General features: G+C 42.8%; 1 protein-coding gene across 22 annotated transcripts in view; it reads left to right on the top strand.

The window, feature by feature from the left end:
• Nucleotides 1-15,341, top strand: part of kif1aa (kinesin family member 1Aa) — a 374,456-nt gene extending 359,115 nt beyond the window's left edge. For all 22 annotated transcript variants that reach the window (XM_087993839.1, XM_087993838.1, XM_087993837.1 and 19 more), the window contains 3 exons: nucleotides 2,640-2,832; nucleotides 4,398-4,516; nucleotides 8,802-15,341. In XM_087993839.1, the coding sequence (XP_087849965.1) occupies nucleotides 2,640-2,832; nucleotides 4,398-4,516; nucleotides 8,802-8,844 (355 nt within the window). In that variant the 3' untranslated portion in view covers nucleotides 8,845-15,341. The remainder of the gene's footprint in view (nucleotides 1-2,639; nucleotides 2,833-4,397; nucleotides 4,517-8,801) is intronic.
• The last annotated feature ends 7,350 nt before the right edge of the window (nucleotides 15,342-22,691 follow it).

Raw genomic sequence — 22,691 nt, 5'->3', positions numbered from 1 at the left:
AGAAACCAAGACCTATAAATAGAGAGATGGAACATACCACCAGCATTTCACCAGAGACTCTCACTGTTGGTGTTACCTAGAATGGTGACGAAATGTCTGAAAAAAACCTTCCAGCTCAGTGAGCTAACTTACATACTTATATTCTGTTTCACTGGAGCACAGGAGATTGAAGGGCACCTTACAGAGACTCATAAAACCATGAGGGGTATGGATAAGGTGGATAGAAAGGGTCTTTTCCCTAGGGTGGGGAAATGCAAAACCAGAGGGCATATTTTTAAGGTGAGCGGAGAAAAACTTAGAAAGGATATGAAGGGCATTGTTTTTACACTGAGGGTGGTTTGTGTGTGGAATGAACTGCCCGAGGAAGTGGTGGATGCAAGTACAGTTACAACATTTAAATGACATTTAAATAAGTACATGAATAGGACAGGTTTAGAGCGATATGGGCCAAACATAGACAGGTGGGACTAGTTTGGTTTGGGAGCATGGTCAGCATGGACTAGTTGGACTGAAGGGTCTGTTTCTGTGCTGTATGATTCTATGACTCTAAATTCCATCTGCCACTCCTCCGTAGTTCATTTGATCAAGGTCCCATTGTATTCTTCTTCACTGTCCAGTAGACCACCTATTTTCAAGTCATCTGCAAACTTACTAACCATATCTCTTATATTCACATCCAAATCAATTATAAAAATTATGCAAAGCAGTGGATCCTGCACAGATCCTTGTGTGACGCATCACTGGTCACAGGACTCCAGTCAGAGAATACAATCCTCCACCACCACCCTCTGTCTCCTACCTTCAAGCCAATTTTGTATCCAATTGGCTAGCTCCCCTGGATCGCATGTGATCTAAACTTACTAACCAATCTTCCATGCAGAACCTTATCAAACACTTTAAGTCCATATAAACAATGTCTGCCACTCTGCCTTCATCAATCTGCTTTGTCATCTCTTCAAAAAAACTCAATCAACTCAGTGAAACATGATTTCCCATGGACAAAGCCGTGTTGGCTTTCCAAATGCATGCAAATCCTGTCCCTCAGACTTCCTTCCAACAACTTACCCACCAATGATGTAAGGCTCATTGGTCTATACTTCCCTGGCTTTTCTTACCACCTTTCTTAAATAATGGCACAACATTAACCACCCTCCCGGCCCCAGTACTTGACCCGTGACTGTTGATGTTACAAGTATCTCAGCAAGGGGCCCAGCAACCTCTTTCCCAGCTTCCCACAAAGTTCTGGGAAACACTTGATCAAGTCCCAAGGAATTATCTATCTTCATGTATTTTAAGACCTCTAAAACCTCTTCTTCAATAATATAAACTCTTTTCGAGAATGTCATTGTTTATTCCTTTTTTTTTAACACAGTAAATACTGATGCAAAATATTCATATAGTATCTTACCCATCTCCTGTGGTTCCACATGCAGACAGTCTCGCTGATCTTTAAGAGATTCTGTTCTCTCCTTAGTTACTCCCTTACCCTTAATGTACTTATAGAATCTCTTTGGATTCTCCTTAATCTTATTTCCAAAGCTACCCTTTTTGCCCTCCTGATTTCCCTCTTAAGTACATTCCTACTGCCCTTACACTCTTCTCGGGATTCACTCAATCCCTCCTGTCTATACCTGAGAAATGCCTCCTTTTTCTTGACCAAAGCCTCAATTTCTCTAATCATCATGCATTCTCTACACCTACCAGTCTTGCCCTTCACACTACCAGGAACATACTGTCTCTGAACTCATGCTATCTCATTTTTAAAGGCCTCCACTTTCAAACAGTCTCTTTACTTGTGAGAAGCCACATCTAATCAACTTCTGAAAGTTCCTGCCTAATATCATCAAACTTTGTCTTAATCCAACTTTGAACTTTAAATTTTTGATCATTATGGCAGTCCCCCAGTCTATGTTTGGAAAGTTTAAATTCCCTACCAATACAACCCTATTTTTTTTAACAGATATCAGCGATCTCCTTACATATTTGCTTCTCACATTCCTACTGGGGTGGGGGTATGGGTGCCATAATACAATTCCAACAAGGTGATCATCCCTTTCTTATTTTTAAGTTCACTCATATAAGCTTCAATGGATGATCTCCCAGGAATATTCTCCATAAGTACAATTGTAACATTCTGCCGAACCAAAAATGTCACTCCCCTTCCTCTCTTGCCTCCCTTTCTATCCTTTCTGTAGCATCTATACCCTAGAACATTAAGCTGCCAGTCCTGTCCATCCCTGAGTCACGATTCTGGAAAAGCTTCTAGCAGAACTTCCAAGTAATAACAATGGCCTGACCTTTTAGTTTAAAAAGGCATCATGCATCGGCACAGTCCTAGTGGGCTGAAGGGTCTGTTCCTGTGCTGTACTGCTCTTTGCTCTCATTCCTAAAGCTGGTGAATGAGAGACCAGAAGCAGACAAACCTGAGCAGAATGACATTACTTGGTGTCCAGGCACTCTACAGAGTTTGGGAACTTACCCAGAATCAGCCCATCTATCACAACTCTCTTCTTCCTTGACAAACCTACTGCCTTGTCCACCCCTTGTGGATTTAGAAAGAGATCCTGACAAGAAGAAATCCAATGTCCAGGCAGCTATGTGAAATTAATTCTCAGCTGTTATTGTCTCTTCCCTTCCAGTCCGATTGTATCAAAGAAAGGGACCCTGCACTTCCTGGAGCCTCAGACCAATGGTTGGGTGAAGCGTTATGTGGTTGTACGGCGGCCATACGTCTACATTTACAACACCGATAAGGACACAGTGGAGCGAGCCATCCTTAACCTGTCAGCAGCACAAGTGGAATACAGCGAGGACCAACAGGCCATGCTCAAGGTAGCACAATCTGCTTCTTTCACTCTCTAGGACTGCAGCGAAGAGCTGTAATCTTGGCTGAAATGCCACTGTGGTGTTTCCAGGAGAAAAGATAGATGATGCATCCTTGACCATACAGTTTGAATCTCCCCTGTGATGATTCCTTGTTGTTCTGTCCCACATTTCATCATGAAAGTTTGGAGGAGTTTCCCATGTCTCTATGACAGCATTACATTGAACAGTATACCAGTTACATCCTTCATCTAACACTGCTTAATGTTAACCAGAACTGTATATGATCATCTAGCACAGATCCAGCCACCAACTGTGGCTGATCATCCACCCCTCACTCATCAGACCACAACTGACCATTGCCTAATCCTCCCACCCAGACTGTGACTGATCATCCACACCCTCCATCCCAAACAATGACTGACCATCTACAACATTCATCCCAGACCATGATTAATCATCTACACCCATTCTCCATCTTGACCACTGCACTGAATCCCAAACCATGACTGACCACTGAGCACCGCTCACCCCTAAGGCTGGGGCTAAACATGTATGCACCTCTGCCCATCCCAGACTGTGTCTGAGTATACCCTACTCCCAACTCTTACACACACAACGTTTTGGGCATCTTCTAACATTCACCCACAAACTATTCAAAAGTGCCACTACCTGATGCCTTGGCCTTCAGGCCCATTTGGTTATACAATGACACCAGGGCTGGAATTAATTGTTGTCCGCTTTCCTTTTCTTCATGTCTGTCAAAAGTCATTGGTGGAATATTGGTCAAGCACATTGATAGATTGTTGGTGTGACTAAGGATTATCCCAGGTTTCATAGCAATGAATGAAGCATTGTTGTCAAACAGAACTGTTGGGTCTCAACTTTGTTCTTCAAAGAGCAAAGAGCAGTACAGCACAGGAACAGACCCTTCAGCCCACTTGGACTGTGCTGATGCATGATGCCTTTTTAAACTAAAAACCTTTCACCTTTATGTGGTCCATATCCCTCTATGCCCTGCCTATTCATATATCTGTCAAGCTGCCACTTAATTGGTGCTATTGTATCCATCTCCTTTGGCAGTGCATTCTGGTCACTTACCACCCTCTGTGTAAAAAGCCTGCCACTCACATCTCCTTTAAACTTACCCCCTTTTATCTTAAACCTATGTCCCCTAGTAATTGACATTGCTACCCTGGGAGAAAGATTCCTACAATCATTCTATCCATGCCTCTCATAATTTTGAGAACACACATCAGGTCGGCCCTCATCCTTCAATGTTCAAGTGGAAACGAACCAAGTTTGTCCAATCTCTCTTCACAATTAATATCTTCCAAACCAGGTAAATGGTTTCTGTACCCTATCCACATCCATCTGGTGGCGGGGCGACCAGAACTGTACACAATATTCCAAATGTCCTGGGGAAACACTCTGTGTCCAATACATTGTAAAATGATAATAACATTCAGCAGCAAGCTCTTGTTCCTTTAAAGCCTACTTAGTTCATGTTTGCAATGCTCCTTTAAATGGCCTTCATTACTGACCCTCTCCTTTGCACTGTTCTTACGTTGCAGACTCCAAACACATTTGCTGTGTGCACTGAGCACCGTGGGATATTGCTGCAAGCCTGCAACGATAAAGAGATGCAAGACTGGCTGTATGCCTTCAACCCCCTCCTTGCTGGGTCAATCAGGTAAATCTTACCCAAGAGGCTGGATTCTTATTCAGATTGATCAGAAAATCACAGAATTTGGAATTCCTCCATATGCGCTGTGGATTGGAGTGATCATGGAAGAGTGGCCATTGATGGAGGTTCCTTGGCCAAGCAACTGAATCCAGGGGCTGGGTGTGAAGTCACTACACTCCAATGGATACCAGGTCCTCACCTCAATGAGGCTGCCAGGGTTTCCCTGAAGCTTGGGAATAACTGTATCTCCCTACTCTTGCTGCCTGACCCACTGAAAGTTGAAAACTCCAGTGACATTGAGGCTCATAGCTTCATTACCATATAAAGAGCCTTGGATAGCCCTCAGTATAAGACAGAAATTGGACGTGTTAGAAGAGGGCTTGGATTGAGAAACAAACTTCTCAGCATTAAACATCAATACTGCGAGCTTTCGGGTGTAACTGATAGTGCAATAGTGAGAAGACTGGGAAGTATTAGACAGAGGTAAAGTGAGAAGTATTCAGTTTGTGTTGTTGGTTTTATAGTGAGAGTGTGGGGTGCATCTGACAAAATTGTGGTGCGTATGAGTTATATCATGCAGATTGATAACAAAAGCTGTGGGTATATCTATCAATATTAAAGTGGAATATTTGAGATCTTTCAGACATCCCGAATGTTCTGAGAGTTATGGAGTAAATCTGATAGAGATATACTGAGAGTTGTGGACTAAATCTGACAGTGTTACGCTGAGAGGAATGGGGAGTATCAGTGTTATGCTGATAGGTATAGGGATTATTAGACAGGGTTATGCTGAGAGGTATGGGGTATATCAGACAGTGTTATGCTGAGGGGTATGGGGTATATCAGACAGTGTTATGCGGAGGGGTATGGAGTATATCAGACAGTGCTACGCTGAGAGGTATGGGGTATTTCAGATAGTGTTACGCTGAGAGGTATGGGGTATATCAGACAGTGTTATGCTGAGAGGTATGGGGCATATCAGACAGTGTTATGCTGAGAGGTATGGGGTATATCAGACAGTGTTATGCTGAGAGGTATGGGGTATATCAGATAATATTACACTGAGGGGTATGGCGTATACCAGACAGTGTTACGCTGAGAGGTATGGGGCATATCAGACAGTGTTATGCTGAGAGGTATGGGGTATATCAGGCAGTGTTACGCTGAGAGGTATGGGGTATATCAGACAGTGTTATGCTGAGAGGTATGGGGTATATCAGATAATATTACACTGAGGGGTATGGGATATATCAGACAGTGTTACGCTGAGAGGTATGGGGTATATCAGACAGTGTTATGCTGAGTGGTATGGTGTATATCAGACAATGTTACACTGAGAGGTATGGGGTATATCAGACAGTGTTATGCTGATGGATATGGGGTATATCAGACAGTGTTACACTGAGAGGTATGGGGTATATCAGACAGTGTTAAGCTGGCAGGTATGGCGCACATCAGACAGTGTTATGCTGAGAGGTATGGGGTATATCAGACAGTGTTATGCTGCGAGGTATGGGGTATATCAGACAATGTTATGCTGAGAGGTATGGGATATATCAGACAGTGTTATGCTGAGAGGTATGGGGTATATCAGACAGTGTTACGCTGAGATGTATGGGGCATATCAGACAGTGTTATGCTGACAGGTATGGGGTATATCAGACAGTGTTACGCTGAGAGGTATGGGGTATATCAGACAGTGTTATGCTGAGGCATGTGGGGTATATCAGACAGTGTTATGCTGACAGGTATGGGCTATATCAGACAGTGTTATGCTGAGACGTATGGGGTATATCAGACAATGTTATGCTGAGAGGTATGGCGTATACCAGACTGTGTTACGCTGAGGGGTATGGGTTATATCAGACAGTGTTACGCTGAGAGGTATGGGGTATATCAGACAGTGTTATGCTGAGAGGTATGGGGTATATCAGACAATATTACACTGGGGGTATGGGGTATATCAGATAGTGTTATGCTGAGAGAAATGGGGTATATCTGACAGTGTTACGCTGAGATGTATGGGGTATATCAGACAGTGTTACGCTGACAGGTATGGGGTATATCAGACAGTGTTATGCTGAGAGGAATGGGGTATATCAGACAGTGTTATGCTGAGAGGTATGGGGTATATCAGACAATGTTATGCTGAGAGGTATGGGATATATCAGACAATGTTATGCTGAGAGGTATGGGGTATATCAGACAGTGTTACGCTGAGAGGCATGGGGTATAGCAGACAGTGTTATGCTGCGAGGTATGGGATATATCTGACAGTGTTATGCTGCGGGGTATGGTGTATATCAGACAATGTTACACTGAGGGGTATGGGGTATATCAGACAGTGTTACACTGAGAGGTATGGGATATATCAGACAGTGTTATGCTGCGGGGTGTGGGGTATATCAGACAGTGTTACACTGAGAGGTATGGAGTATATCAGACAGTGTTATGCTAAGAGGGATGGGGTATATCAGACATTGTTATGCTGAGAGGTATGGGGTATATCAGATAGTGTTTCGCTGAGAGGAATGGGGTATATCAGACAGTGTTACGCTGAGAGGTATGGGGTATATCAGACAATGTTATGCTGAGAGGTATGGGGTATATCAGACACTGTTATGCTGAGGGGTATGGGGTATATCAGACAGTGTTACGCTGAGAGGTATGGGGTTTATCAGACAGTGTTATGCTGAGAGGTATGGGGTATATCAGACAATGTTACACTGAGAGGTATGGGGTATATCAGACAGTGTTACGCTGACAGGTATGGGGTATATCAGACAGTGTTATGCTGAAGGATATGGGGTATATTAGACAATGTTATGCTGAGAGGTATGGTGTATATCAGACAGTGTTACACGAAGAGGTATGGGATATATCAGACAATGTTACAGTGAGCGGTATGGGGTATATCAGACATTGTTACGCTGAGAGGTATGGGATATATCAGACAGTGTTATGCTGAGGCGTGTTGGGTAGATCAGACAGTGTTATGCTGAGGGGTGTGGGGTATATCAGACAGTGTTATGCTGAGGGGTGCGGGGTATATCAGTGTTATGCTGAGAGGTATGGAGTATATCAGACAGTGTCATGATGAGGGGTATGGAGTATATCAGACAGTGTTATGCTGAGGGGTGTCGGGTATATCAGACAGTGTTATGCTGAGGGGTATGGGGTATATCAGACAGTGTTATGCTGAGGGGTTGGAGTATATCAGACAGTGTTATGCTGAGAGGAATGGGGTATATCAGACAGTATTATGCTGAGGGGTATGGGGTATATCAGACAGTGTTATGCTGAGAGGTATGGGTATATCAGACAGTGTCATGATGAGGGGTATGGAGTATATCAGACAGTGTCATGATGAGGGGTGTCGGGTATATCAGACAGTGTTATGCTGAGGGGTATGGAGTATATCAGACAGTTTTATGCTGAGGGGTATGGAGTATATCAGACAGTGTTATGCTGAAGGGTTGGAGTATATCAGACAGTGTTATGCTGAGAGGTATGGGGTATATCAGACAGTATTATGCTGAGAGGTATGGGGTATATCAGACAGTATTATGCTGAGAGGTATGGGGTATATCAGACAGTATTATGCTGAGGGGTATGGGGTATATCAGACAGTGTTATGCTGAGGGGTTGGAGTATATCAGACAGTGTTATGCTGAGAGGTATGGGTATATCAGACAGTGTTATGCTGAGAGGTATGGGGTATATCAGACAGTGTTATGCTGAGAGGTATGGGGTATATCAGACAGTATTATGCTGAGAGGTATGGGGTATACCTGACAGCGTGTTTAGGAGGGCTATATTAGCCAAAGTGGTAGTGAGTAGTGGTGACCTTTCTCAGTATTATGCTGTGAGCTATTACAGGTCAAGCCATTCCAGCCTCCTGATCAGACATGGGCTTCTTGCATCATTTGAGCTTTAAGTGATTTGCATATGATGAACATCCACTTTCATTTTGAATATTATCAATCTGAAGAGGTATAAGAGAGGTTTTTGGTGTAATGTATATCTGAGAATTTTACTGTTAGAGTTCTGGAATGCATCAAAGATTATCACTGTTACTACAACAGTTCAGTAGAAAACTAGAATTACAATGCATTGAGTCGTGTGGATCAGGAGATTTTGTTATAATGACGGTTATGTGGTTTACCTGAATGTATCATGCTAAAGGTGTTCAAATGTTACAGTGTGTGGTAACATTACTGTATATGTTGTCTAGTGTGGGCGGTATTGGTACTGACTGCATTGACTAAAGCTGTTTCACTTTTTCCTGCAGATCAAAGCTGTCTAGAAGGAGGAGCAGTCAGATGAGGATCTGATATAAATCCTTGATGCAAATAAAATTCCACTCCAATCCAGTGACATCATACTGGACTCTTGTACATAATCAACCCAGTCCTTCCAGCATTGACGTGAATGCCATCTAACATGCCTGCTCTACATGTAGTCATTTATTGAGGAACAAAAATTAATAGTTGTGTGAAAGCAAAAACTGTGTCGCCTGGCGCTAGGAAGCGCCGTGTTACGTGTGCGTGTGATGATCTGTGTGTCTTCAGTAAGTGATTAGATATCACTGATGAACGAGCTCCGTGATGTGGACACTAGATGCTGTATGTGTTCCTTCTATTTTTTTTTGATTGGGGTGTTTGGAGGCTTGATGTGGGGAAAGGGTGTGGCAACATTTTGTGGCACTAACTGTCATGTCCAGCAGAAAGGCTGAAATGGATGTTGCAGCACATTTCGACACTAATCCTTTCCCTGAGTTTTGAGATGTCTCCTAAAAAGGATACAGAAGGTGGTAGCTGAACGAATGAGAGCTCCTCTTTGAGGAGGTTGGCACTGGCAAAGCCCACACTGATTTGCTGACTGAATTATCCCCTTAAAAGCAAATTTGGCCTCCCAACAGGCAACATGAGTGGTTTGAAATTTGTTCCTGAGAAGAACTAGGAGTTTATTTTTTGCGGGAGCGAACAAGTTATCTATTTAGGCAGGAGGAAGTTAAATGAGAATCGCTAGGTCTGGAGTTCCAATGGAGGAGTAAAGGGGTAAATGTATATATTTCATGTTCACCTCTCTAATGATAGTGAATTCGTAAACTTGAATAATAAATGTTACTGCTGAGGTCAGTCGTTCTTGTCCCCTCCCCAGGCTCACATGTTGGGTAGCCCTTGTCCACCTGCTTGCCCATGTTTATGTCGTCTGCTTGGATTTTTGTGTAACATCTCAGCACCAGTGTGACACAGGACCTGAAAGTTAGAATGTTTTGTAGGTGTACTGGCTTTGGAAGTGAGCTGCGCTGAATTTCTGAATCCATGGCTGATGCAGGAGATGCCAAGACACTTGAAGGTCTGCTAATTACCAGCCTGGTGCCAATGTCATCAGCATTGTGACCCTTGACTGGTTGGGGCTAGGGCCAAGGCTTAGAATGGACAGATTACTTTTTTCTTGATCGTTTACATCAACTGCTTCTAAAAGCCAGTGTTGCTACCTCTCTAACTCCTTCAGATTTGGAGTATCTGCCCTGTTTGATCTATCTTTTCTTTTGGGTAGCAAAGAAGCTCATGGACCTGTTCTGATTTGGGACAGTTTCTCCTGTTGTTCCAGATCTGTCGACAAAGGTTAGCTGCATTGCAGAGGATGTATTACCTTTGAAACATAGAAGCTGTGTATGTCTGACGGAGCATTAATCTACAGCTAGTGGTTGCATTCTCAGTGTTATAAGCAAGTTGAGTATTCTAACAGGGGACTTGAAGGCTCTGTGGTGGTGGTGGAGGGTATGTGTGCGCGGGGCAGAAGATTGGGGACTTCTGGGCTTTCATTCATTCCTTAACTGTTCAAACCTGGAGCAGACATTTCGATTTTGCAGTGTTGGTATGGGAGTCATGGCTTCGACCATTGGTCAGAATTCTGTCCAGCCCACATAACGCCATGTGGGTTACAGACTCATAATGATGAGGATCTCCATAAGCCCTATGGTGCTTTATTTAAACCAAATACAAAGGGAAGGTCACCACTAGTCCTCCATGTACTCCCCAAACTGTCCAGATGGAGAGGAAAATATCACCTACTTCTCGGAATCCTGCAATATCCTAAAGGCAGCATATAAATCACACCTATATGTACATTGCATCCTTGTATTATGTTGGTTGTTTCTTGAAACTTAAGAGCTCACTGCTGTATATATATGTTGCACCCCTCTATTGATAAGTATATGTTGTATTCTACTGGCTATTATAAATCATTAAGGCGACATTGTCAAATTCAGGTTCAATGCAGGAACATTCAATTGCTGCTAAGTAGAAAACCACAAACTGTCACATTGATGAGTACAGTAACTTTAAGGTTGCCCATTATGCACTGGATTTCACGATGTTTCATAGCTTGAACGTGAACTGTTGCGAGTTGGAAGTATCTAAGTCCTGGTCTATATCCTTCCAGCCTTTAAAGTATCAGTACCTCAGAGAAGGCATTGATCATTGCAGCGATGCACATTGGAACAGGTGCCCTGTACCGCGCTCTGTTGCACTTTTCCCATGTTCTTTTCACTGACTGTGTGTTTGTTCAGTCAAGTGCTTTTCCTTGTATTCTGTGCACAAGAAGGCTGCCCTGTAGTTGAGCGTGTTGGCATTTCCCTCCCACCACAGGGCTACCACAGGTATCACTTTTCTCTCACCGCCCTTTATTGTTTCTGCATTTGAAGAATCCTTCTCCTGATGTACAACCACTTCAGCAGCAGTCTTTGTTGGAGAAACTTGACATCTGTCTTTGGGTGGCAGTAATCCCTTAGCACTGCCAGTGAGGTTGTTTACAGCCCCACAGCTTTGTCTGGCTTTCATTTGGTTTTGAACCTTTATCGGTGGGTGTGCACCATCCCAGAGAGCTCTCCAGAATGTAATTAATACAGATGGGTTGACCTTCCAAATATAGGCTCCATGTGTGAAGGCTTGGCCAAATTCACACACTCTGATATCCCGATAATGCTGCAACTGAACGACATTCCTCACAGAAACGTGAAGTCGCAAAATCCATTCGGAGCAGCCGGCCTGTAAACCTGTGGATAATTGGATTACCTAGAGGCATGTTGAAGGATATGGGGCAGAAGTCCACAAAGGCTAGTGGAAATGTCGAATTCTCTTGCCTTCAAAACAACTATCGGGAGTAGGTCAATTGGAAAGTGTAAAACTGACACTGATAAATGTTAGTTAGATGAGAGTATTAAGCATAATGGAACCCAGTTGGGGAAATAGAATTAAGGTAAGCCAATATTTAATTGACTGGCAGAACAGGCTCGATGGAATTATGCTTCCTATATTCAAACAATCAATTATCAATTATCATTTTAGAAATTGGTCGAGTGAGTTTGCTGCATCTTTCTGCTCTTTGTCACCATCTAGTGATGTCTCATGGAAAGGTAATGTAAGTGCTCAGTTGAAAGTAGCAGTAGGCTTGGTTGTAAAGTCTGCACTGTAATACTCTGCTTACAGTTACAGACACACATCACAAATGATCACTTCAGAGGAGATGCCGGAAGATGGCCAATCTTGGTGGCACCATATAATGGCCATTGATTTAAAGAGGGGGGCAATTGGCTTGAATGTATGGGAGTCTGTATGAAAACAAATTACTGAGTATCTGGAATAATAGTAGAACTTCACTGTAGCACATTCAATCCAGAGGCCTGCACACACATGACAGCAGCTAATAAGTATGCCATCCTGACTACTTCCCAATTCACAGTAGTTTGGATAGAATTGTTGAAAATCCTTGGAGTAGAAGACCCCCGTGTTCTGAAGAATTGGTTTATGTTCACAAATTTGACTCCTTATATTTGAAATACTAGAAGTGTAGCATAGAGTCAGAGAGTCGTACAGCACACAATCAGATCCTTTGTTCCAATTCACCTGCACCATCCAGACATCTTAATCTGACCCACTCCCTTTTGCCAACATATGACCCATATCCCTCTAAACCCTCCTTATTCATGTATCCATCCAGATGCCTTTTAAATGTTATAATTGTAGCCACCTCTACCACTTCCTCTGGCAGCTTGTTCCACACATGCACCACCCTCTGCGTGAAAAAGTTACCCCTCGGGTCCTTTTCAAAACTGCCACTCCTTGGCTCACTGGCCGGTCTGATCAAAGGACCCTTTATATTCTGAAATGATATTCTTCACTGTCCACTACACCACCTGTTTTGGTATTATCTGCAAACTTACTAACCACACCTCCTATATTAACATCCAAATCATGTATATAATTGATGAAAAACAATGGACCTAGCATTGATCCCAGTGGCACACCATGGGTCGCAAGTCTTCATTCTGAAAAGCAACTGTCCACTACCACCACCCTCTGTTTCCTACTCTCAAGCCAATTTTGTATCCAAATGGCTAGTTCCACCTGGATTCCATGTGATCTAACTTTACTAATCATATCTCCTGAAAGAGTGAAAAGTTCAATATCATACAAGTCCCAAATAAGTAGCAGCTGATCCCTGCACCTTAACTGGCCAATTCCACTGCCTTCCATTGAATTGTGGAGAACCGAAACCTCAAAAGGATTGGAGATTCATATTTTACAATATGTAACTTTCATACCAACGTTGATACAAGAATAAATATCTGTTTGCCCACCTTGACAATAAAATGATGTCAAAGATGAGTGGCACGAGGACTGAATCAGACAATGTCACTTGCCAGAGCAGAATTGAGACTATTACTGCAAAGTCAGTTTTCAAGGCTGTTTGAGTTGCGTGGCAGACATAACTTCGGCCAGCCAGCCCAAGTGTATGCCTGACTACCGGACAGGGATGAGATACTCTGTCAAAAGGTCTTTCAGAGTCTCCTCCACTGCAGTGCAACAGGAAGCCAGGGACGTGCCTTAGGCCAACCAACCTACAGAGCACGCACAGACTGGGAAAACGGGAGGCTTGCAAGGAAGAGGGACTAAGATAAAAGGTGATTTTAGCACAACATTCTCACTTCTGCTCAGCTGACCAGTTCTTCACCAGGGGAAGAGCTGGGAAAGTACCTTGTTGTCCAAATTAGGTATAGTTTACTTCCATCATGATGTTGCTTTATCAAAAACATGCCTGGTTGCTATACAGTAATTTGAAAATAATATTTCAAAGCAACAGCAGCATTTAACAAAGGCTGAACTCCTTTCCTTAAATTGACTGTCAGATATTCAATAACCAAAACAGGCCTTATGGGATTGAGAATTTCCTTAGGAGATAGAAAATGTGTTCTGGCTCAACAGCTTATCCCTTCCTCCTAAATCTAAGTGCCTTCTTATCTTATCCCTCAACATAATCTACTCATATCCTCAATTTATCCATTAATCCAACCTACACAGTTCTGTGCCCTGTCCCTTAGTGCAGCTCACTGTTTCCTGCACACCATCTTCCTACTTTTTCACATCATTGCATCTTTCCCCCTAAACATATCTAATCTATCTCTTGCTCCTACTTCTACCATTGAGAGCAACGCCCGCTTCGACACGATTATTGTACAAATCACTTACATTTTGAATGTTAACTTTCCCTTGGACTCATATCCAATCTCTTCAATTTTAACTTTTCTCTCTCTGGGATTTGAACACTTCAGACAGCGTGCCCCAGTTGAATAACCACTTAAATGATGCTGGTGCCAACTATAAGATTGGGTAGGAGAAAATACACGTTGGAAGAATTCGGTCACGTCAGTAAACTTTTACACTCCATTTCTCTATCTTTGGACTCAAAAGGCAATGATTTTGATGATTTGGGCTGGAAAAGGGAGCCTTGAACTGCAATCTGACTGCACCTCAATGCTTAACACAGATTGCACTTCATTGGCCTGTAACATGCCACTGCCAACTGATGTGTGACTGTTGTAAATGGAAATGGTTACCGTAAAAGAGTGACTGCCTTGTAAGTTGCAATTTACAAGATTGCTGCTTTTGTTTTGGATGCCAGTTTGCAAACTTGCTACTGTCGAGCAGTGGCTGAGGCCTCATTGGATGGTGACACTCAAACCAGGTGATTCCCTTTTAATCTCAGGGAGAGAGAGAAAGAAAAACTGCAGGGAGAAGTTGTCTTGGGCAGTTACACAATGACTGGGGCGGAGGGACGTTGCAGTGTATGATTTGCCTAACCTCTTGTATGCACAGCTCAATATGGCTAGCAATCGACTGATGCAGTGAGTGAGGTGATTAAGCAGCAGTGGGAATGCAGCCACCTATTTCGCTCTTAAACACCACGTCCCCAAACCCCCTACAGATTTCTATTCTAATAGATCTCAGCGGTATACTGCACAGATGATATTGTCATTGTACCTAAACACAACAAGAGGACTTTCTCCAGCTTTTCAGGGCAGTTTGCCAACAGATGGTCACCGTCAGTGTCGCTGTTAAACGCAAAAGAGATAAGTAGAGCACAGACTCTTCCAAACACTCATCCCAGGACACAGGAGTCAAAAAACTTGTACATGACATTTCAATTGGGATTGATTTGTGACCCTGATGTTCGCACAATGGCAAACTAATGGAAGGATCTCTGATCTCCATCTGTGCTTCTATTGTCAGTTAGTTTATGCCTGTTCTTTCCGCAAAGCCCCAGCTTTGTACATTTTGAAAAAAAAATGCCTCTGACATTGTATATACTAAATGGCTGTGACCATTGTATATTATATGTACACGCTGTCTCAGCTGGTCAGTAGTCTTTTGAAGTGTGAATCATGGGTGTTGGAATTAGAGTCTTCAGATGTTTGTGAACCCTTTAATGCATTGTCAATAAAGAAATAAACGTGGTAATTATGCAGTTCTGGACAAGCAAGCACCAAGATTCTGTGTCTTATTGAGTTTTACACAACAACCATACAGATTACAAGCAGTACGCATATATTAATAAAATACCTGCAATTATCATCTTTTTTATCTATCCAATTATCAGTACATTTTACACTTTTGATAAAGAGACAGTAATTGAACTGAAGTTTGACATTTCTAAGCAGTAACATTTGTCCTGTAACTTCAACCTGTTCAGACATATTATGACATATCTCTGCAGCAGGTGAGACTTGAGCCTAGGCTTTCTAGCCCAGAGGGAGGGCCACTACTAGCGTGTTAACAAGAGCCTCCTCTCAAAAGTTTATAACTAGCTACAATTACATAAAATTGTCAATTTTGACCAGTGGGTTTTAAAGACCTGATCGGGTTAGTAGTTGAGTATTGATACCAAACCCCTTAACCATGCAGTGTCATAGGAGAGGTTTGCTACATAGGAGAGCTCAAGCTCTGAAGTAGTGGAGTAGTTGAAGATGGAGAGAAAATGGTAGGATTATTGAAAGATCATCTTCTAAAATGTCAACTGTAGAGGAAAACTAATCCAAATTATTAATTAGCAAAGACAATATCCTGGAAGAATTTAAAATCAGCATGATTGAAGTAGATGATATTGACTTGAAGATTAACCCACTCTCCATGACAGTCTTTTATACCCTAGTCTATGGTCATGAAAGATACATCAAGCACTATTGAGTTTGAAGCAACTATAGTAACATCATGGATCAGCCACAGAGGGAACAGAAGCTTATGGACATAAGACTTAAACCCACATCACACATTAATTGACTAGCCCAGTATTTTCTACCTGGTCTGTGATGTGATCAAAACATTCCTGAGCTAGTGATGAGCTTCACCCTCACTAATTCTGCTGAAAGTGAAGAGGAACAACCATTTTGCCAAACATTGGAAGTGACTAAGCATCAGAATGGTGGCCAATAAAATGGTCAGAGTTTTGGTACAATTAACCCTTTGCAAAGGTAACTGCAGGGCCTTGAGAGTTGTATTTCTTCAAAGTTATATTGTATTACTTTTGCAATATTTAAGAGGTAATTTGCAGAATTTCCTTTCTCCCCCATTTTGTTTGGTGTGTGCCTCTAAAAGTTTGTTCTTTTGATCCTTTAGTGTTTTGTGTTGTTCTTTCATGCTTTTGCAATTCAAGCAGCAAAGTGGTTGAAACTCAATGTAAGATCCCGAATTTACAAAGGCAAGTGGTTTGTCAGAGAATTCTGCTAACCCTCATGTTCAGCATAATTCTGTTCCATCCCTGCCATGTGCATATCCCTTCTCTGAGTTTGTGCTTCAGCAATGTCCATTCCCCAATCTCAAAATCTTGATCACAGGTGGGGTGATGTCAACAAGGTGCTGAGATCAGCAAAGAAGGGGCTTGGCCAGGCCAAAGGAACAAGCATCTCTCTGCAATTTGTACTTTTTTTGCAGCAGATTTTGGAGTTCACTTCTAGAAGAATAACATTGAAGAGCTATTAGGTTCTGATAAATTTGTGTAAAACCTTAATTAAACCATCTTGAAGAATGTGACCATTTCTGACATCCATGTTCCTAAATATATATTGATGCCATGGATAAAAATTTGACGGAACAATACCAGAACTGAGATATTGTACCGACTGTATTCTGCAAAGTTTGAAGAGACTGGAATACTTTATTGAGGAAAAAAGAAAACTGAGGCATGACCTGATAGAGATTTATATGAATCATTGACTGACTGACAGAAGGCAAAGAGCAGGAATAAAGGGGTCTTTTTCAGGATTGCATCCAGTGATTAGTTGAGTTCTGCAGGGGCCCATGTTGGGACTGTAACTATTAACATTATATATTAAAGATCTGGACGAAGGAACTGAGAGCACTGTTGCTAAGTTTACAGATGATATAATGTTAGGTGGAGGGACAGGTAATGTTGAGGAATGGAGAGGCTGTAGAAGGACTTAGATAGACAGAGAGGCTAATTGAAAACAATGTAGGAAAATGTGAGGCATAGAGTATTTTCAAAATGGGGAAAAGTTTCAGAAATCTGAACCATGAAGGGACTTGGGACTCCTGGTTCAGGATTCTTGTAAGGCTAACGTTCAGGTTCAGTTGGAAGTTAGGAAGGCAAATGCAATGTTAGTATTTATTTCAAGAGGGCTAGAATACAAGAGCAGAAATATACTACTACTGTATATAGGTGTCTGGTCAGGGCACATTTGAAATATTGTGAGCAATTTTGGGCCCCATCTGTAAGGAAGGATGTGCTACTATTGGAGGGGATCCAGAAGAGGTTTACAAAAATGATTCCAGGGCTGAAGGGCTTATCATATGAGGAGCACTTCAGAACTCTGGGTTTGTACACAATGGATTTTAGAAGGATGACGGGGTAATCTCATTGAAACAGACAGAATACTGAGAGGCCTGGATATAGTGGTCGTAGAGAGGATGTTTCCACTAGTAGGAGACACTAGAACCCGAGGCACACCCTTTTGAACTGAGATCAGGGAGAATTTCTTCAGCCAAAAGATGGAGTCAATCTACAGAACTCATTGCTGCAGAGAGCTGTGGAGACCAAGTCATCGAGTGTCTTTAAGGTAGAGGTGGATATGTTTCTGACTGGTAAGGGGATCAAGGGTTATGGGGAGAAGGCAGGAGAATGGGGTTGTGAAACATATCAGCCATGATCGAAAGGTGGAGCAGACATGAAGGGCTGACTGGCCTAATTCTGCTCCTGTATCTTACGGTCTTACCATCTTCTATGGTAAAGGAGGGTGTAAGGAGAAATCACCCAGTAGGGATCTTATGGATGGAGCTGAGGAAGAGCTAAAACCATAATAGTTTTCACTATAGACAACCTGGTAATAGCTCAGAAGTGCTAGATTGCATAAATGGTGAAATTAGGCAACTATGTAGCAAATACAGGAAAGTGGGATCTGCAGATGCTGGAGAGTCAGAGTTGAAAGGATGGCGCTGGAAAAGCACAGTGCTTTTCCAGCGCCATCCTTTTCAACTATGTAATAAAAGCAGAGTAATATTAATGAGGGAATTCTAATCTTTCCATAGATTGTGAGAGATAAAGAAACACCTCCCAGAAAGGTTGTGAATTTCTAAGGTCTCCAGAATCGTTTCCTACAACAATATGTCTTGGATATAAAAAGGCAGCAAGCAATATTGGATCTAGTGATGAGCAATGAGTCTGATTTAATTAGTGACCTACTTCTTCAGGAGCATTTGTTAAATAGTGATCATAAAAGGATGGAGTTTCATATAGCATTTATAAGAGACAAGCAAAGATCGGATACTAAAATTTTGAATTTAAGTAAGGCAGACATTAACAGGACGAGGCAGAATTGCCCATAGTCAGCTGGAAAATTCCGCTTATAGACAAACCAACTGAAGAACAGTAGAGAGTGTTCAAAGAAACATTGGGTGGCATGGTGGCATGGTGGCTTAGTCGCTAATACTGCTGCCTCAGAGCACCATGAACACAGGTTCAATTCCAGCCTTGGGCGAATGTCTGTGTGGAGTTTGCACATTCTCCCTATGTCTGTGTGGATTTCCTCTGGGTGCTCGGGTTTCCTCCCACAGTCTAAAGTAGTGCAGGTCAGATGAATTGGCCATGCTAAATTGCCCATAGTGTTCGGTACATTAGTCAGAGGGAAATGGGTCTGGGTGGGTTACTCTTCCGAGAGCCGGTGTGGACTTGTTGGGTCAAAGGGCCTGTTTCCACACAGTAGGGAATCTAATCATTTAATGCTGTGCAGAATTTGCTTGTATATATGAGAAGGAACAACTCTGCCTCACAAAAATAAAAGCTATGGACATCTAAGGAGGTCAGGGACAGCATAAAATTAAAAGAGAGGGCTTATAAAAATAAAAAGAATAGTACTGATCCCACAGGATGGGACAAATCCAAAGACCAACAAAGGGACATAAAGTGGCTTACAAGAGCGGCTAAAAAGGATTATGAAATGAAACTTGGAAGTGGGATAAAAGACAATAAGAGATATTATTGTTATATAAAGGGAAAATGAGAAAATGGCTAGTTAAGAGTACTATTGGTCCACTGAATGCTGAGATTGGGGATATTATCAATGACAATCGCAACTGGCATGACATGCTGAACAATTACTTTGCTTCAGCATTTACAGCAGAAGAGGAGGCTAGCGTGCCAGAAGTCCCAAAGACATTAGTAGAGTATCAGGGACAGGGTTTAAATCAAATTAATTTAAGTAAATCATCAACAGTGGGGAAATTAATAGAACTGAAGAGTGACAAATCCCCAGGACCTGAAGGTTTCCATTCACGATGTTAATGGCAGTAAGAGAGCATATTGTTAATGCTCTAACCATAATCTTTCAGATTTCCATGGATTCAGGAATTGTGTCTCTGGATTGGAAATTTCCCATTTCACCCTGCTTGTTAACAAGTGTGACAGAGGGAAACCAGGGAAGAACAGACCAGTTAGCCCAACATCAGTGGTGGGGAAATTGTTGGAGATTATAAATAAGGATTGGGTAACTGATCACCTCAAAATAATCTATTAATCAGGGAGAGTCAGCATAGATTCATGAAGCATAGGTCATCACATAGTTTTTTGAAGAGGTGGGAAAGGTGGTGGATTGAAGTAGGTCGATGAATATTGTTTATATGGACTTCCAAAAGGCTGCTGATACAGTGCCATACAGGAGGCTGTTAGCTAAGATGAAAGGCCACAAAAACTGAGGGCAAATTACTGACTTGGATAGGAAATTGGCAGAAATGAAAAGAATTGGAAGAATGGGTAAGTACTCAAATTGGAAGGACATCCTTAGTGGTGTCCCGCAGGGACCTGCATTAGGATCTCAAATATTCACAATATCCATTAATGACTTGGATAATGGAGTAAAAAGTCAACTATCCTAATTTGCTGACCTCATAAAATTAGGCAGAATTGTGGACAGTGTTGATGCCAGCATAAAATTATAACAGCATATTGATAGATTAGGGTGAATGAGTAAAGCTGGGGCAGATGGATTTCAATACAGGCAAGTGTGAGGTTACCCATTTTGGACCAAAAAAGGATAGGTCAGAATATTTTTAAGATGGCACAAAGTTACTTACAGTGAATGTCAAATGAGATTTCGGGGCTCGGGTGCATAGATCTTTTAAATGCCACAAATGGGTGCAGAAAATGAATAGATTAGATGACTTATAGTGTGGAAAAAAGGCCGTTCGGCCCAACAAGTCCACACCGACCCTCCGAAGAGCAACCCACCCAGACCCATTCCATTACGTTTACCCCTTCACCTAACATTACAGGCAATTCAGATTAGATTAGATTACATTACAGTGTGGAAACAGGCCCTTCGGCCCAACAAGTCCACACCGACCCGCCGAAGCGCAACCCACCCATACCCCTATATTTACCCCTTACCTAACACTACGGGCAATTTAGCATAGCCAATTCACCTGACCTGCACATCTTTGGACTGTGGGAGGAAACCGGAGCACCCGGAGGAAACCCACGCAGACACGGGGAGAACGTGCAAACTCCACACAGTCAGTCGCCTGAGGCGGGAATTGAACCCGGATCTCTAGCGCTGTGAGGCAGCAATGCTAACCACTGTGCCATCATGCCGCCCACGCATGGCCAATTCACCTAACCTGCACATCTTTGGACTGTGGGAGGAAACCCATGCAGACACGGGGAGAATGTGCAAACTCCACACAAACGGTTGCCTGAGCCGGGAATTGAACCTGGGTCTCTGGCGCTGTGAGGCAGCAGTGCTAACCACTTTGCCACCGTGACGCCCCAAAAATAGTCAAAAGGCTAATAGAATGCTATCCTTCATGTCTAAATGGCTTGGTTATAGGGCTGAGGATGTTATGCTGCTGCTACAACACATTCTAGTTGGACCCCATTTAGAGTACTGTGAGCAGGTCTAGGCACCACACCTTAGAAAGGATATTTTTAGCTCTGGAAGGAGTTCAATGCAAGTTTGTAAGGATGACACCTGAACTTCAGGAGTTAAGTTTATACTTAATTCCATAGAATTTAGAAGGTTAAGGGGTGATCTAACCAAAGTCTTCAGAATATTAACAGGGAAAGATAGGATAAAGATAAACTCTTTACACTGGTTGAAGATTCTAGAGGAGAAAGTGAGGACTGCAGATGTGGAGATCAGAGCTGAAAATGTGTTGCTGGAAATTAAATGATTAGATTCCCTACTGTGTGGAAACAGGCCCTTTGACCCAACAAGTCCACACCGGCTCTCCGAAGAGTAACCCACCCAGACCCATTTCCCTCTGACTAATGTATCTAACTCTATGGGCAATTTAGCATGGCCAATTCACCTCTGAGAAGGGCTTATGCCCGAAATGTCGATTCTCCTGTTCCTTGGATGCTGCCTGACCTGCTGCGCTTTTCCAGCAACACATTTTCAGCTCTGAAGATTCTAGAACCAGGGACATAGCCTAAGAATTGGGGCCAAACCATTCAGGTCCGAGATTAGAAAGCACTTCTATAAAGATCTTCCTCAAACTGATGTCAATGCAAATTCAATTGTTCATTTTAAATCTGAGATAGACAAGTTTTAATTAAGTAAGGTATCAGTGGATGTGGGCCAAGGTAGCCATATTGAGTTAGGCCACAGGTCAGCCATGATCTCACTGAATAGTGGAGCAGGCTCAAGGGGCTGAATGACGTACTCCCTTTCCTGTGTTCCTACAATCTGCCAATATACTAATGATTTGATTTGTTTTTTTAATTGGGGGGAATGACAAAGTCTAACTGAGCGCATTTAGTATTGAAACATATTAAATGTATGTAAATGCCCTGGCTATGCATAATTAGAGCCAAGAGTGTGGCGCTGGAAAGTACAGCAGGTCAGGCAGCATCCAAGGAGCGGGAGAATTGACATTTTGGGCATTAGCCCTTCTTCAGGAATTATAGGATTGCCAGCTAGCTCAGGTGGTTGGATGAGCTGGTTTACAGCGTAGTGCGAATGCCTAAGGCTTGGGTTCAATTCCTGCTGGTGGTTAAGGTTAACAATGAAGGACTTGCCCGAGAATGTGGTGACCCTCAGGTCACGCCACCACCTCTCAGCCTGGAGACATCCCCTTGACCAATCCTGCGGGAGGTGGGTGTTCACACACAATGAGATTGGGCGGAGAGACCGTGCGCTAGGACCCAGAGGAGGCGGGACGCGTGCGCAGTGACCGGGCACTAGGACCCTGTGTGTGTTTAGGCCGCGGTTGGAGCCTGGGCCTAGGAGTTTGTCGGGCGGTCGGAGGAGAAGCAGCGGCGGGAGGGAGGGCAAGGAGAGAGAGTTGGAGTCCGGGAGTGGGGCTGGGGCGGTCCAAGAGGCTGAGTC

This window comes from Chiloscyllium plagiosum, unplaced genomic scaffold (assembly GCF_037043375.1).
Source record: "Chiloscyllium plagiosum isolate Xiang-an unplaced genomic scaffold, Cpla_swu_hap1 HiC_scaffold_13, whole genome shotgun sequence".
In the NCBI taxonomy this organism is placed as follows: Eukaryota; Metazoa; Chordata; class Chondrichthyes; order Orectolobiformes; family Hemiscylliidae; genus Chiloscyllium; species Chiloscyllium plagiosum.
The sequence above is the reverse complement of the archived record's forward strand: the minus strand, read 5'-3'. Positions and strand labels throughout refer to the sequence as shown.